The 14894-nt window shown below is 43.2% G+C and overlaps 1 protein-coding gene across 1 annotated transcript in view; it reads left to right on the top strand.

Annotated features, from left to right (window-relative positions):
• Window positions 1-14894, top strand: part of LOC147144099 (nuclear factor of activated T-cells, cytoplasmic 1-like) — a 66807-nt gene that overhangs the window by 34328 nt on the left and 17585 nt on the right. Inside the window, exon 10 of the mRNA XM_086038122.1 lies at window positions 7774-8430. Within this exon, the coding sequence (XP_085894248.1) occupies window positions 7774-8430 (657 nt within the window). The remainder of the gene's footprint in view (window positions 1-7773; window positions 8431-14894) is intronic.

Genomic DNA, 14894 nt, shown 5'->3' with positions numbered 1-14894 from the left:
GCAGAGGGAGGTTGGGTATACAGTAAGTGAGAGGGAAGGAAGTCCTGGGTTTGAGTGATATTGGTATTCACGGCAAACTGTGACTTGGACTTTTCTTTATTGGCAGTGATTACACTCGAGTAGTAGGGGGTTTCGGTGCTGGCAATATAGTCCTTATGGTCTAAGATATAGTTAGTGTGAATTTCTTTGTATAGTGAGTCCAGTTTTCCTATAAATGTGTTCAAGTTGTCGATCTTTGTCTTTCATCAGAGGGTGATTGAGGGTGAACCAAATACAGAGAGAGAAACAAACAAATCTGTTTTTTTAGTGGAGTGAGGGAGTTCAGAATGTTATCAAGTCAAGTGTTGTTATGAGAGGCCAGGTCATCAGGGTTGGAAAAACTATTTATGATGGGGAGGCAGAAGGAGTCAGTTCTTGATGTGAGATTGGCAGGGTTCATATTCTTTATATTCCGAAATGATCTCAGGCGTGGTGTTTTGGTGATGGCGAGAGTGAATTTCAGTGTAAATGAGAGAAAGTAATCGCTGATAGGAAAGGGGGCATACCAGAGCAGCAGATTAGGTCGAGGATTTGTTCTTTGGAGTGTGAGGGAGAAGTGACAAGTTTCTGACATCAAAAACTCTCTAGACAGAAAGTAAAGTCTTAGGTGACAGGTACGTTGGCATTGTCGATATGAATATTGAAATCGCCTAGCAGGATTACCTTAGGAGAGAGAGAGGACAGATGGGTGAGAAAGACAGCAATATCATGTAAAATATCACTATTGGGTTTAGAGGGACAGTCAACAGTAGCAATGATGGTTGGAGTGGGAACAGAGAGATTGCAGACATCAGATTCAAACGTGCTAGGGAAAGTCACGGCCACGAGCAAAACTTTCAAATTCTTGCGGTGAATTATTAAGACCTCCGCCCACCTTTTGCATTGGATGTCATTAGATTGTGAGTGTGCACCTAATATTGTGGCCGTTGAGTTTATATCCAATACAAGGATCCCATCTAACTCAAGAGATGAACTTTTTTTCCAGTAGCCCTTGCAATCATTCTTGCGTGAGTATTGATGTGACGTGTTGATCCTCAAATAAGAACCAGTTTTACCAACCACACTGGAGAACAGATGCCAAAAATGGCTGCCAGTGACCAAAGCATGAGCTTCTCGGAACCCCTTTATTTTTACAGGCAGTTTGGAGATGCCTTTGTAATATCAAACTATTCTTAACACAAACTGGAGCCCAGTCTCCTTAGTGTATAGAGCTAAAAGGAGAAAGATGTTCTTTGACACGTACAGGAAATTTGATATGGCACGCATTGTTCTTACTCACAAAAAGTTAGGGATATTTGGATTTTGGGTGAAATTGATGAGCATAAATGCAGTCAAACATGTACAGGTGAACTTAATGTGACCTTCTCTAAACTTTTGAATGCACATGTCCAACTGTTGAATGTTTCAGTGTTGGACATGGTGCATCAGGTATCTGTGACCTGAAGTACAACATTTTTACATTCATGCATCTCATTTTTTGTGTGTCTTGCTCAGAGTTTAGTGGAGCCGACATGTGGTGCCTGATTTACTAAAGGTTTGTATGTGCAAAAATAGGCGCAAACTTGATTGTGCACGAAACCAAATGTGGAAGGTGATGTACTCACTGGGCGCAACCAGGATCTCATCTGTGTTTACAGACGATTTTGCACGTTGTGGCAGCAGTACTGTTATGCAAATACATGAGTTCAGCTTAGTGTCTGAAAGGCAGGTGCAAACAAGGCGCAAAGCGGTACCAGCATAGTGCAAGTAAAATGAGAGGCAATGGGGAGAACTTTTCCACTCGTGTAAACATTTTTGAAATGCCAACGGAAATTATCGCAACATATCGTCTATTCACCAGTGCAATTTTGGAATTTCTGAATGATCCATGGGCTTGACTTGGAGCCAGCCAGAAGAAGCAGCCATGCTAATTCACCAATGACAAAACTCATTTCAAGTCTATATTTTGTGCGTCTGAATCATTACATTGCATTGTTTCGTATTGGTGCCCTGCGATTGGCTGGCAACCAATTCAGGGTGTCACCCGCCTACTGCCCGAAGACAGCTGGGATAGGCTCCAGCACTCCCTGCGACCCTTGTGAGGATAAGCGGTATAGACAATGGATGGATGGATGTTTTGCAATGGTGCTGGCCTCTCACAGTTTTGCCGGTTTGCTGTCCCAAGACTTAAATACTATGTTATGAAGGATAGGCATAGACCTCCTATACATCCACTTGCCATGCACTCAGAGAAAGTTAAATACAAAAAAAAAAGCATGGCTTTTATGAATTGCTGTAGTTCCCAAAACCCTCAACACAATAACTGTATTTTCTGTAACTCAATGATGTTTGTTTGTCTTTCACCAACACTACCAATTCCATCACTATAAACTTCATTTTGCGCTTGTAGTGCTCTTCCAAATGTTCTATGGTGAAAACAATCAGACCTATCTAAAGCACAAAACCCCGTTCAATACGGTGGTCATCACCACCTTTACTCCTATTGTCAACAACTGGGGTGCAACGATATATGCGACTGTAACTAATCGTGCGATACAGTGGTCACAGTCCAATAGAGCTCCGAACGTCACGTGACTATTCGCACAAGCATTTGTTTATGCAGCCACTTTGGCAGTATAGTAGCGTGGGCATGAGAAGGACTAACAATAGAGAGCAGCTATAAAATTAGCGTTCATCTTGGCAACATTCTGAGCAAGTGAATTCACATCTCTCTTTGATGAAAACGACATAATAGGATACAAGCTGGACAGGTTGATATTACTGATCCCTCAACTATTTTTAACTATCACGACGTAGAAAGCAAGAATGTTACGGATCTGCAATACCCAGAATGCCACAATTATCTGGTCGAATTTCCCTCTCACTACACTGGTGAGCAATTGCGACCACACAGTACAAAGGCTCGGCAGGTTACACCTTTGAACAATCCGGTTTTGTAATTCCCCTTTACGTGTGGTCAGTATGCTATCCAACCTTAGCAGCTTTGCGCAGGTCTTGCACTGTTTTTGGGTATGTTAGGATCTGCTGATTCGGCCACCATGTGCCAAGTGCTGGATCACGTCTTTCACCATTATTTAATAATAAAAACTAGACAATCAAGCTACATCTACATGAGCAACTGATTCAATTATTGACTCACCTCATATGAAGTGATACACAGGCAATAAGCATCGCTGTAAGAAGGATCCCGCTTCACAACTTTTTTTCTTGGTTACGTCTGCTAACTATTGGCCACACCTTGGTTCCTTTTTTGGTAGCCTGTGGGATGCTCGCCCCTTCTTTTGCCTTGTTGTGGCACGTTGGTGCACAACAGCTGTCTACCATTGTAAAAGTGTGGCGTTTACGTCTACCCAAAGAAGCGATCCATTTTCTATCCTGCCAAAGTGGCATTGCTTACATTTGGCGCAGTGCATTGTGATATGCGTGACATCAGCGTCTGAAGCACTATATACGTAGCACTGACTGCACTACTTTGTTACTTTGAGTGTCAGCAGAAGTCACAATAATTTAATACCAAAAGTGGCAATAATTGAATACGTAACTATAAACAACACCACTGTAACTATATTACAACCTGCCTGTACAAAATAAAACCTATATTTATAAAAAGTCACAAGTGTTCATTATAACTGCAACAAAGCATGCTGGGAACGACTGCCACTTCTCTAGCCACTCGTGAAGCCCCGGCCTCTAGAAAAGGCCAAGTGATTTATTCTTTTTTTAATTTGGGTGTTTTAACCATTGACTATATGTATAATGTTCTTGAATGAGGTTAGTTCAAGTAAATTGCCCATGTGCAGTGGAATGTGTAACGCTGTCAGGCTGAGGGTAGCTTGTGCACATACTGGTGTGAGTTTGTTCAATGGTGTGGCCAGTAAGTTTAAATTGATAAATTAATAAGAGTATAAACATACAACTTCATTAACGTTGTGAACTAAAGTGGGCTGGTCTGAGACATGAAACCCCAATAATGTTCTTGACATCATGGTAAAAATATGGAAATTCAGACAAATTGTTCTGGACGTGCATTTCTATAGGTTGGCAATTCTGCAATGGGTTTTTCTCATCATTATTTTGTACCTTATTTGTTTGCATTTCTGAAACTCAGTGTGTTTCTTCTACTGTCTAAAAATGATCATGTGTGGTGTTTGCCGGCATAATTCCCCCTGAGAACTAAAGGTTGAGTGATGTGCTGGGGGACGAGTTGTTACGAGCGTTGCACTTCCGTTTTAGTTTGTCTCTTGTTCCTGGTTTTTCCGTATAGGGATGTTCAGTAAAGTCTTCTGTGATACACCTCCTGCGTCTCCTTTCCTTCGGCACCACACTGGTGACCCTGACGTCAGTACTGAAGTTTCAGTGGCTGTATCAAACATGGCGACAAGTAACGTTGTTCTCAAGTTTTGGGCGGCGTCCGCGGCGGCCTGGTTCGCGCAGACAGAGGCTCAATAAGCTCTGCGCGGGATTGCTGATGACGACACGCGCTACTACTACGTCGTTTCGGCACTAGGGGGTGCAACTGCCGCAAGAGTGGTGGGCGTCATCACATCTCCTCGTGCTCGGCCTCAGATGCGCCTACAAAGAGGACCTGCAGTCCTCTTCAGCCGAACTCGTTTATGGCCAGGTCCTTCGGGTGCCTGGGGAGTACATTCCGGACGCCATGAGATCCTGGTCGCCAGTTGAGCAACGCTCCTCCCTGCTGCTGACTTTCGTCACGTTCGCTCCAGTCCCTACTTCGCAACACGGCCCTCATGTTTTCCATTTTCCACCCGGCCTGCGCTCAGCAGATTTTGTTTTCGTCCGCCAGGGCCCACTGCGCCCCCCATATGACGGGCCGTTCCGGGTCCTGCAGCATGGTGAGAAGGACCTCATCATTGATTTGGGGGGTAAGCCTGAGACCATCTCGGTGGACAGAGTTAAGCCGGCTCATGTGGACATTTCCGGGCCTTTGGTGCTGGCTCGACCTCCTCGCCGAGGTCGACCTTCCCTGCCCCGCTGCTCTGCCGGGATCCCCTGGGGCGCCTTGTCGGCGCCTTCTGCCTCCCGCCTGGAAGTCAACACTTCCAGTTGCCCCTCTCCGACCCCTTCATTGCGTACCCGCCGTGGTCGGGTTGTCGTTCCGCATAGGCTGGAGGATTTTGACTATGGGTGAATTCTGGGAGGGCCTGTGTGGTGTTTGCCAGCATAATTCCCCCAGGGAACTAAAGGTTGAGGGATGTGTTGGGGGACGAGTTGTTACGAGCATTGCACTTCCGTTTTAGTTTGTCTCTTCTTCCTGGTTTTTCCGTATAGGGATGTTCAGTAAAGTTTTCTATGATACACCTCCTGCGTCTCCTTTCCTTCGGCACCACACATGGATGCACAATTTGTAGTGGTTTAGAATCAGCTGTTAGCACTGTCCAAAGCACTCTGTGCAAAGACGAAATGATGTCAAACCATCCTCATGTCTTTTATCATGGGGAACGTAGAGCTATCTCAGTTAAAAACATGATACATTTTTAAAAATACATGAAAACTTTGCAATTAAAAAAAAATTACAAAAGTGTATCAAAAAATATCGAACATTGACATTAATGTATCCAATCGAACCAAACCCGGAAATTTTTGTATTGTTGCAGACATAGTTCTTGTTGGCGGTACTGAACTGCGCAAGTTTCATAGAAATAAAATGACTTTTTTGTGCCGTCACGAATCATACGAGTGAAGTGAACAAAACGGACATGCACAGGTGTCTTGAGATGGACTCACCGACACCTCAGGTTAGATTGAACCATTGTGCATATTCGTAAAAGATTGCAATCCTAGTAAATCACGCGCAACACACCCACCAGTGTGTGCAATCCATTACAGCGAACACGCAGTTTAGCACTTGCTATTTATGATCTTAGTAAATCAGGACCATAGACACTACAAGAAAGCGAGAGAAAAAAAACATGTGCAAAGCATCAGCTGTCTTTGGGCCATAACCCACAGGTTAGGGGTGGGAATAAAAGCCAGATGAAGTTGAGCTTTTCTGAGGAGTCTGTTTTGTGAACTTTCATATGAAGTGAAAAGGAGATCTCCACGTGGATTAAGCTTAGAGGGATCTGTTGGGTTTAGATCGGATGTGACACGTTGCTTGGGACATGTTGAAACCAACCCTTCTTGAATGTTGGACATGTCTCAGTGCTTCCTGATCCATACTTTTGCCTTATTATTTCAGATAACAAAACATCATGCATGGCACATACCTGTCACTGAAGCAATACTACCTTACCATGGTATTTTAACAAAACGGCATCAAATTGAGTCCATGGACATTTGGCATCCATTGAAAAGAGAGCAAAGAGAGCCCAAGGACAAATGAAAATGACGGCGTGACAATAAAGTGGACCATGTGAGGTTTATGTTATTCCCGAGGCATGAAAGAGGAGGTCCTTGAACCATGGGACTTGCCTTACGGTGCTCTCCAGACAACCTGTTCCCTGGGCTCCCTAAGCAGACAGGACTGACGTAAATGGTCTCCCTGCTTCGTTATCACTGCACCACAGCTCAGCACCCCAGAGGCACACAGGCGTGATTACTGTCTTTTAAAGTCTCCTCCCACAAAAATAAAAACACATTGAAAAACAGGTTATGTTTTATTTGATTCTTGATATAGTGCGGTTTATTTCCCTGACACTATATTCTTATTAGTATACAAGTAAAACAGTATTAATTTCACTTGCATTTACATTGAAATCGTTCTCACTTTACTTAAATGGCACTGCTGTTTTAAAACAATATTATAATATAATCAATGGCACTAATTACCTATTACCATAGAAATAGTATGTCTATTATGATTCAGAACCTGTCTTCCACATTTGAGTCTTCATTCTACGCTATTATTTTTTTAAACTGGTGTGTACATACATGGGAATCTATGGAACAGAACAACTCACCCCAGATTGTTTTTTCTAATGAGAACACTTCTCCTTGGTCAGTCTGTCTTTCCTTCTTTTCCAAATCTATACTCGAAGCTTTGTTTGTAACTGATAGAGACTGAGGAGGCCCTACACAGCAATAAAAGGAAAATGTATACTGTGTCCTGATTGAAGAGAAGCATGTGATATCTGTCAGTCAGAAAGCATCAGGAAATATTGCAGACTGCCTGTGCTGGAATGGAAGTTCCAGAGACAGGATGATCAAGTGGGGTCACTGCACTCTCTTCCATTCGGCAAGGCCTGAAGCTCCTGAAACCACAGGCACAACTCTTTGGCCACTTCAGAAACCCAAGCAGCCCAATCAAAATCCAATCATCTCCTTTGTTGTCCTACCATTTGGTCCTAAGAGAAACAATTGATTCTAGAGTGCAGAGAAAACCAAGGGACCTGCAGTTCCTCCTCATGCGGCAGCAACCTTCTGCCTTAAAGTAGAATTTTATTGGATATCAGAGAGCAGGAGGAGAGTCCAAAGAAAATAGGTCTTATTCATTATTAGAACCAGCTGTGGTTTTCCACTCTGATGACTCATCCATTTTTCTTTTCCCCCTATTCTTTGGCTTTTTGTTTTTTCATGACAGAATGCCGAGAGTTTCTCGGTGAAACACTAAGACAGTCACTGGTTGTTTGTTTGGATTATCAGCGTCATAGCCGCCACAAGTGTGCATGTTCATTGATTCAGTCATTCTCCCTCATGCAAGCATTGAGCCACGTGGACCCCACTGCGCATTTTTTTTTAATATGTCCGTCTTTCTTTCTACTTTCCACCCTTCAGTGCCGATGATAAAGACAGAACCCAGTGATGAATATGATTCTTTGGGGACTTCAGTGCTGCCAATGCATTCAAAGCCCTACTTCAGTCATCCCAGACTTAATCCCATCATGCCTGTTGCTGATCATGATCCTTGTCTGGCTGGTGGCTACCCTCCCTGCCCTTCTCTCAATGCCGCCATACCATCATCGTCCCCCAATTCCAGCCCAACCCTGCATGACCTCTCCCCTGTGGCATTTAGCAAGTGCCTCCCAAATAGTCCGACCCATGCAGCACCTTCAGGTCAGATGGTGACGACCTTCCAGGAGAATGGTAGGCCAATCCTTACCCATCCAGCATCTCCTGACCATGGCTCTCCCCTGGGTATATTCCAAACTCAGGGTAGTCCCAGTCACCTCAACAGCCCGGGAACGCATGGATTCCACCCTGTCTATGCCAATAGCAGCCCTTCATCCTCCCCAGCCTCCCATGCTTCTACTCCCAGTGGGCCTGCAGAGAGTCCATTCATCCAAGCCTACAGCCCCAGCCAGGCTCAGGCAGCAGCCACCTCAGCCCAGGCTGGAGGGAATTCACCCAGCCTGCTTCATGAGGATTCCAGTCCGCCTGCCGTAACCGTCAAACAGGAACCTCAAGAACTGGACCAGATGTACCTAGATGATGGTGAGTTTCCGTGATACTAAAAATACGATCTCAAACTGCATTGGAAAGTGTTTATCATTAACATTATATGAACAATATACTGTAGATTATTTACTCAGAACATTTATCTCGTTTAAAGTTGCTCATCATAAACTAACAAGAGTTGTCACCCCACAGCTTACTTTACCTCTCTTTAAAATGTTGTTACATAATACAGGCTGCAGATTTACATCACACCTGTCTTATGTGAGCAGAAATCTAAACAGAAACACATTTAACAGTTAAATTTCAGTCCCAGACAATTTATTTGCTTTTCTTATAAGCGTGTGGGCCTGTTTGTATTGTCCAAGTAGTTGCTTTAGTTCGTAACACAACATTGCCTTGATGGGATTTTGAAACAATCTGTCAAAACATCACAGAGTATCTGGGGTCAGCCAGGTTCCAGCAGAACAAAAACAGTGGCACACGCGTGGCAAACCAAACTGTTGACATATCGACAAATGATTATGAAGGAAGCAAAACAATAGGCAGGGGTTTCCTAATCCCCGCCTGGTTTTTTGAAAGGGATGCCGGGAGCTCTGAGGCAGAGGCATTCTTTTCCCGTCTTTTCCCTCTGGAGTACAGGCCATGCAGCTGTCGTCATCAAGGGAGACTAAAGGGTCATGGGTCTACCCCGGCAATGAGATCAGACACACCCAAGGGAGCATATGGCCGAGTTTATTGCCTCCTGTGCCCATCCCATGGCTCGTCTCTTGGGTCACCAACCTGTTATCTATGTTAGCAGAGGCACCACTTGTTGTTATGATATGTATTCATAGTACATTCAATGGATTTTGCCAATTTGAAATTGTAACAAGCCCCTGCATCGTAATACAGGTGGGGACCCAATGATCTCTGTTGAACTCTTGACTCGTCACCCTTCCTGTTAACGTTAGTGTGTGCGTGTTTCTCGCAGTTTGTGTGTGTGCGTGTGTATATCAGGTGTGTGTGGGTGTGTGTGTGTGTGTGCATGCTTGTGTGTGTCAAAAACTCACAGAGGCGTGAGGTAAGCATGAGGGGAACAGGGGAGTGGGGAGTTGTTGTTGCTGAACTATAATCGTGTTGTCAGCATATCTGGCCAGTTTTGATGAGTCCCATTTGTCGTCATAAACAGCCAATGCAGACAAAGAAGGATGTTGTAATCAGCTCTATTAAGTTATTACACACTTGTTTTTGGATGTGTTTTCTTACAGTAATGTCGCAAAATCTGAGTTGTTCAACCAGTTAATGGAATGCATTAACACTTAATTGCACTGTTCCAAAAACGATGTCCAGACAGAGATTGTTTACATAATTCCTATTCGACAAAGAAGCAATGTGAGAGATATTAAACAATAATTTAAATAAAAAAGTTTGCAAGCTGGATTGGAAATACAAAGTACTTATATCACACAACAATTCAGCAAGGGTTGTCACTATTTCATATTTTAGAATTGATTATTCCATCGATTAATCCAATAAATGTATGAAAAAATGTGCATTAAAGTTTATTGCAATTTTTTTTCAGATTACTGTTTATTAACCCATTTTTATTTTTTATTAAGTATTGTTTAATGCAAACATAAGCAAATCAACAAGTATGCAATATCACACGAGAGGGAGTGATTTACTCACCAACGTATTTGAAACTGCGAGCTATTTCTAGGGTACTGATTAAAGGGCTACTAGTTTGAAGTTTTCTGAGGCTGCTTCAGGTTCAACTGCCAATTACAGTTTATTCATACTCTAGCTGCAAATAATTATTTTTGAAATAGAAAAAAACTGACTTTTTTTCAATAAATTGATTAAGATTCGGTTACTTCATGGGTTTTGAACATGTCAGAAAATAGGGAAAAATCTTGATCGTTGTTTTCCAAAGAAAAAGCAGATGTTTGCAAATTTAAATAAAAGATAAGTATGCTTTAATAAAGGACTAGTGAAATCAGAGAATATGTACTGTTGAGAGGTTTAAATCTGAGGATTTGGACAATTTCAAGCTAAACAATGGCTCTAAAGGATTCATCGATTGTCAAAATAGTTGTTGATTAATTTGATAATCAATTAGTAGTTGATTAATCCATTAATTATTGCACATATGAATTCAGACAAACCACTGTTGCAAAGTGGGGACTGACTTTAGGCAAAACAGTGTCCAGAGTTGTTTTTGTTTTTTTTTAATATTTGCATCCACGTAGCGCACCTAAAAACACCTGAAATAAATGTTGTTCTCACTGTTACCAACATGACAGACTGAAGCTCTCATTTCATTCTGAATAATTAAATTAAGTGAAACTGCAGCTTTATTTTTGATTTTGTATTGGTATCCTTTTACATAGATGTCCAGTAATTAAGATGCGCCAGAAGTCCATTGAAATACCAGGTTAAAATTGTGTAACCTAGTTTCCCTTCCACACTACTTATCCATTGTCACTTAGTGGGCTCAATCTTTCTTCACCCAGTGGCCAAATGTATTCTATCAGTGATTACAGTTGCATTAGGGACGCACAGGAATGTGTATTGATTGAACCAGGACAGTGTAGAAGCGCCATGAAAAACCTCAGTATACTACCGTTTTGCATCACCTGTCATCTGCTCATGCATTCTGCGGTGAGCTCCTGGAGTCCTGGTAAGTATGCGGTGGTAACAGCATACTCCAAAGGCATCTGCCGCTCCCACTTCTCTCTCAAACTCCTCAAATGAGTCCTAAGTTAAAATAAATAAGATTGGAAGGTAGCTCACAGTGCCTCCTGCTTCCCTTCTCCATGCATTACCGCTGTGCGTTAGTGAGCTGAGCTCTCCATTAGAGAGGAAGACAAGCGGATGACCTCACCTCAGCAGCAGTGATTTAACGCAAGGGATGTAGCATTGTGTTGCTCCTCAGCAATTGGGGGCTGGTGATTTGGAGTCCATGGGCGCACACTTGATCTTCCCCAAGAGTGCAGCGCCTCCCACGCTCCAATGCTTAGGCCTCCAGCTCTCATCAGGCAAAGGAAATGTGTCTCTCTGGCCAGGACTAGATTTTATAAAGCCCTTGAGAAATCACTCAACTTATCAACAGTGAGCTACTGTACCACAAGGAGCACTGATAGGACGGCGGGAGTCTGAGCTTTAAACCCCTTGACTGCAATACACAATCTCCGAAGTAGATTTTGTTTACCTGCTGTACTTGTGAGCATGTCTGAATGCGATACCTCCACTGTCGGTTTCCGTATCACTGCTTTTACCTAAAAAAATGGCCTTCAGCAAATTTTAGAGATTTTTTATATAGTACTAACCAGTCGACCACCGTGCCGCCACAAATATATAAATATATATTAGGGGTGTAACGGTTTTTGTATTCGTCTCGTACCGTCTTGGTACGGGCTTCACGGTTTGGCGCACGCAGCCATATGATGAATACGTATATGCATATTATATGCATATTATATATATATATATATATATATATATATATATATATATATATATATATATATATATAAGGCGGCACGGTGGTCGACTGGTTAGCACGTCCGCCTCACAGTTCAGAGGTCGTGGGTTCGATCCCGGCTCCGGCCTCCCTGTGTGGAGTTTGCATGTTCTCCCCGTGCCTGTGTGGGTTTTCTCCGGGCACTCCGGTTTCCTCCCACATTCCAAAAACATGCATGGTAAGTTGATTGGATACTCTAAATTGCCCCTAGGTGTGATTGTGAGTGCGGATGTTTGTCTCTGTGTGCCCTGCGATTGGCTGGCAACCAGTTCAGGGTGTCCCCCGTCTACTGCCCAAAGACAGCTGGGATAGGCTCCAGCACGCCCCGCGACCCTTGTGAGGAGAAGCGGTACAGATAATGGATGGATATATATATATAATAGTGCCAGAGCTGGGCACTTGACCCTTTTTTGCCGGCCGCGACCCTCCACCCTTGACATGGGTACCCTTCCGGCCGCGCCCCCCCGCCCTTATTCATAAACATTGTTGGCCCCCGCCCCGTTCTGCCCTCCGCCCCCCCCCCAAAAAAAAGTGTCCGTGATTGACGCCGCCGTGGGAGAGATGCTAACGGCAGAAGCTCAAACGCACTGTGGACACTCTTCAAAATGCGTCACTAGTACTTTACTACTTACCCAACTGCGTGTGCTTACTTCCATTGTGAGCCCCGGGGTTGGTTTTGTCGTATTGTATAATTATTTGGGTCCAACAGACGGCCAGAAGTCGCATTCAACAAGTTATTTATTTTCCACACTTCCCTTCGTTCACGGCCTTCAAAATAAAAGCATACCAGCAAACCACTGTATACAGCAGGTTTCCTACGGCGTATTACGGAAGTAGAACACGCCAGAAGAAGTGCATGAACTCCACCTTGATGTGGCAGCGTCATACTTGAGTGCTGCGCGCAGCTTAATATACCCCCGGACACAAGTTGTTTTGAGTTAAGTTCCAAGTCGGGGGTCGTCGCTTCAAAAAGACAGCGACAACAATGGATATCGTACCTGCTACAATCATAAAGGGGACCGAGATGACTAGACTATGCATTTCATTTTATTGCCAAACTAGTTTGCTTTTGCAGAAGCAAAAAGTTGCGTGCTGCATCGTCTCCCTCCTCTCCGTGTGGGAAACTGTATGTCATCGCAACATGTGACATAATGGACTGATCAGAGCAGCAACAATTCCTGATGGGTGTGTGGCATGTGTTGCAGACCTGTCGCCAACAGCAAAATGAGTCGGTCACGTGAATCAATGCGGCAGTTGTCGCTCGCGCTGACGCGGGAGTAGGAAGAAGCCTAAAAATAAGCCTTTCACTGAGTAGGCTGAGATGAAATTTGGCCGCCTCGCGACCACGTCAAACGCATGAGGGCCGATTAGTGGGCCGGACTAAAATCAATTTCCGGCCATGCTTAGTCCAGCCATTTTTTTAAATGTGTCGCCCAAAACGCCCCCCCCACCCCAAAAAGGCATCCGGCCGGGCCGGAGGGTCCGACCAGTCCGGCCAAGGAACGGACTGCCCAGCTCTGATTAGTGCTATCAAACTTACCGCATTATCGGACAGTAATTCAATTTTGTAATTGATACCGTCAAAATATTTGACGAATATACATATATATATATATATATATATATATATATATATACATACTGTACATATACAGTATATGTATTTATACATCTATACATACTGTATGTGTATATACAGTATATCGTAGTATATATTCGAAAGAAGAGGGCAGCTTTAAATCTCAGAAATGTGAATAAATTGGTTTGCCTCAGCGACTGAGGATGAATAGAGAAGAGGGCTGTCTTTTTTTGTGTTGATAAAGTCATTTTAAAGGAGGAATGCCACCTGATACCACCTATAGCATAGCACAGCATAATATTCACCCGTCATATGGGCCAATCAAATTTTTGTGACCTTCAGCGACCACTTGGAAAACTATAAACTATAAAAAGAATATTACAATCTGTACATTATACACACACACACACGCACACACCCACACACCCACGCAGCCCCACACGCACACTTTGTTTGCACATATTTGAAATATTTCTGTCACTGTTCTGAGGCCCTTTTGCGTTTTTGTAGTGAATAAAAGTCTACTACTGAAAGAATGATAATAATTTTAATTTAAAATGTATTTTTAACATTTATTTAAATAATTTATCTTTCCATTCCAACAACAATTTACAGAAAAATATGGCAGCTTTTGGAGATTGTTTGAATTGCAATTAATTACGATCAATTATTTTTTAAGATGTGATTAACTCGATTATTATTATTATTATATTACGAGGAGGATTTTTGTTAACTGACATGTGTAGGTGCGTGTGTGGGGGTGTGCATGATCGTGTGTGTATTGTAAGAAGCATGCCTACTGGGCCTGGTATTTGGTCTTGTGAGGCTACTGCACTGTGCCCTGTCTTATTAGCTGCTGTAGTGATTGGTGATATCATGAAATGCAGCTGAATGCAGCACAGTAGTGCTAATCAGAGGGTCAGATTTGTACCAGCTGCCTCTCTGGGACACAGAGGACCCTTATTCTCCAAAACAAAACAAAACAAAACACACACACTCACACTCACACACACACTCACACACACACACACACACACACATAGCAGCCTCAGTCAATTTCTGACAGTTAACATGTGTGCTCTGATTGCTTTGCGTTTCAGGGTAGTTTTACTCGTGATTGTTTCCTCTTCAATTCAGGTTTACTGCATTTGAAACTCGACCAGGCTTGTTTTCTCAACTTGAAAATCCAAATGTTGTCAAATCCCCTTCCCATCGGGAACAAAAAGGGGCATTCTATTCTTGTAGAGGATCTCCGTCTACCGTTGATGATTCTGAAAGCAACTGAGGCTTTCCTCATGGAAACTTTTACACATTCTGGAAAGTTTCCCAGACCCCAGGACTCTCCAAAACCCTTAATGATGATTGAGAGTGCGTCCACACCACGCTGAAAACATGCTGAGTCGATAACATTGGAGTGTG

This window comes from Filicampus tigris, chromosome 8 (assembly GCF_054856515.1).
Source record: "Filicampus tigris isolate MCC_2025a chromosome 8, RoL_Ftig_1.0, whole genome shotgun sequence".
In the NCBI taxonomy this organism is placed as follows: Eukaryota; Metazoa; Chordata; class Actinopteri; order Syngnathiformes; family Syngnathidae; genus Filicampus; species Filicampus tigris.
This window is presented reverse-complemented; position numbering and strand designations above follow the sequence as displayed.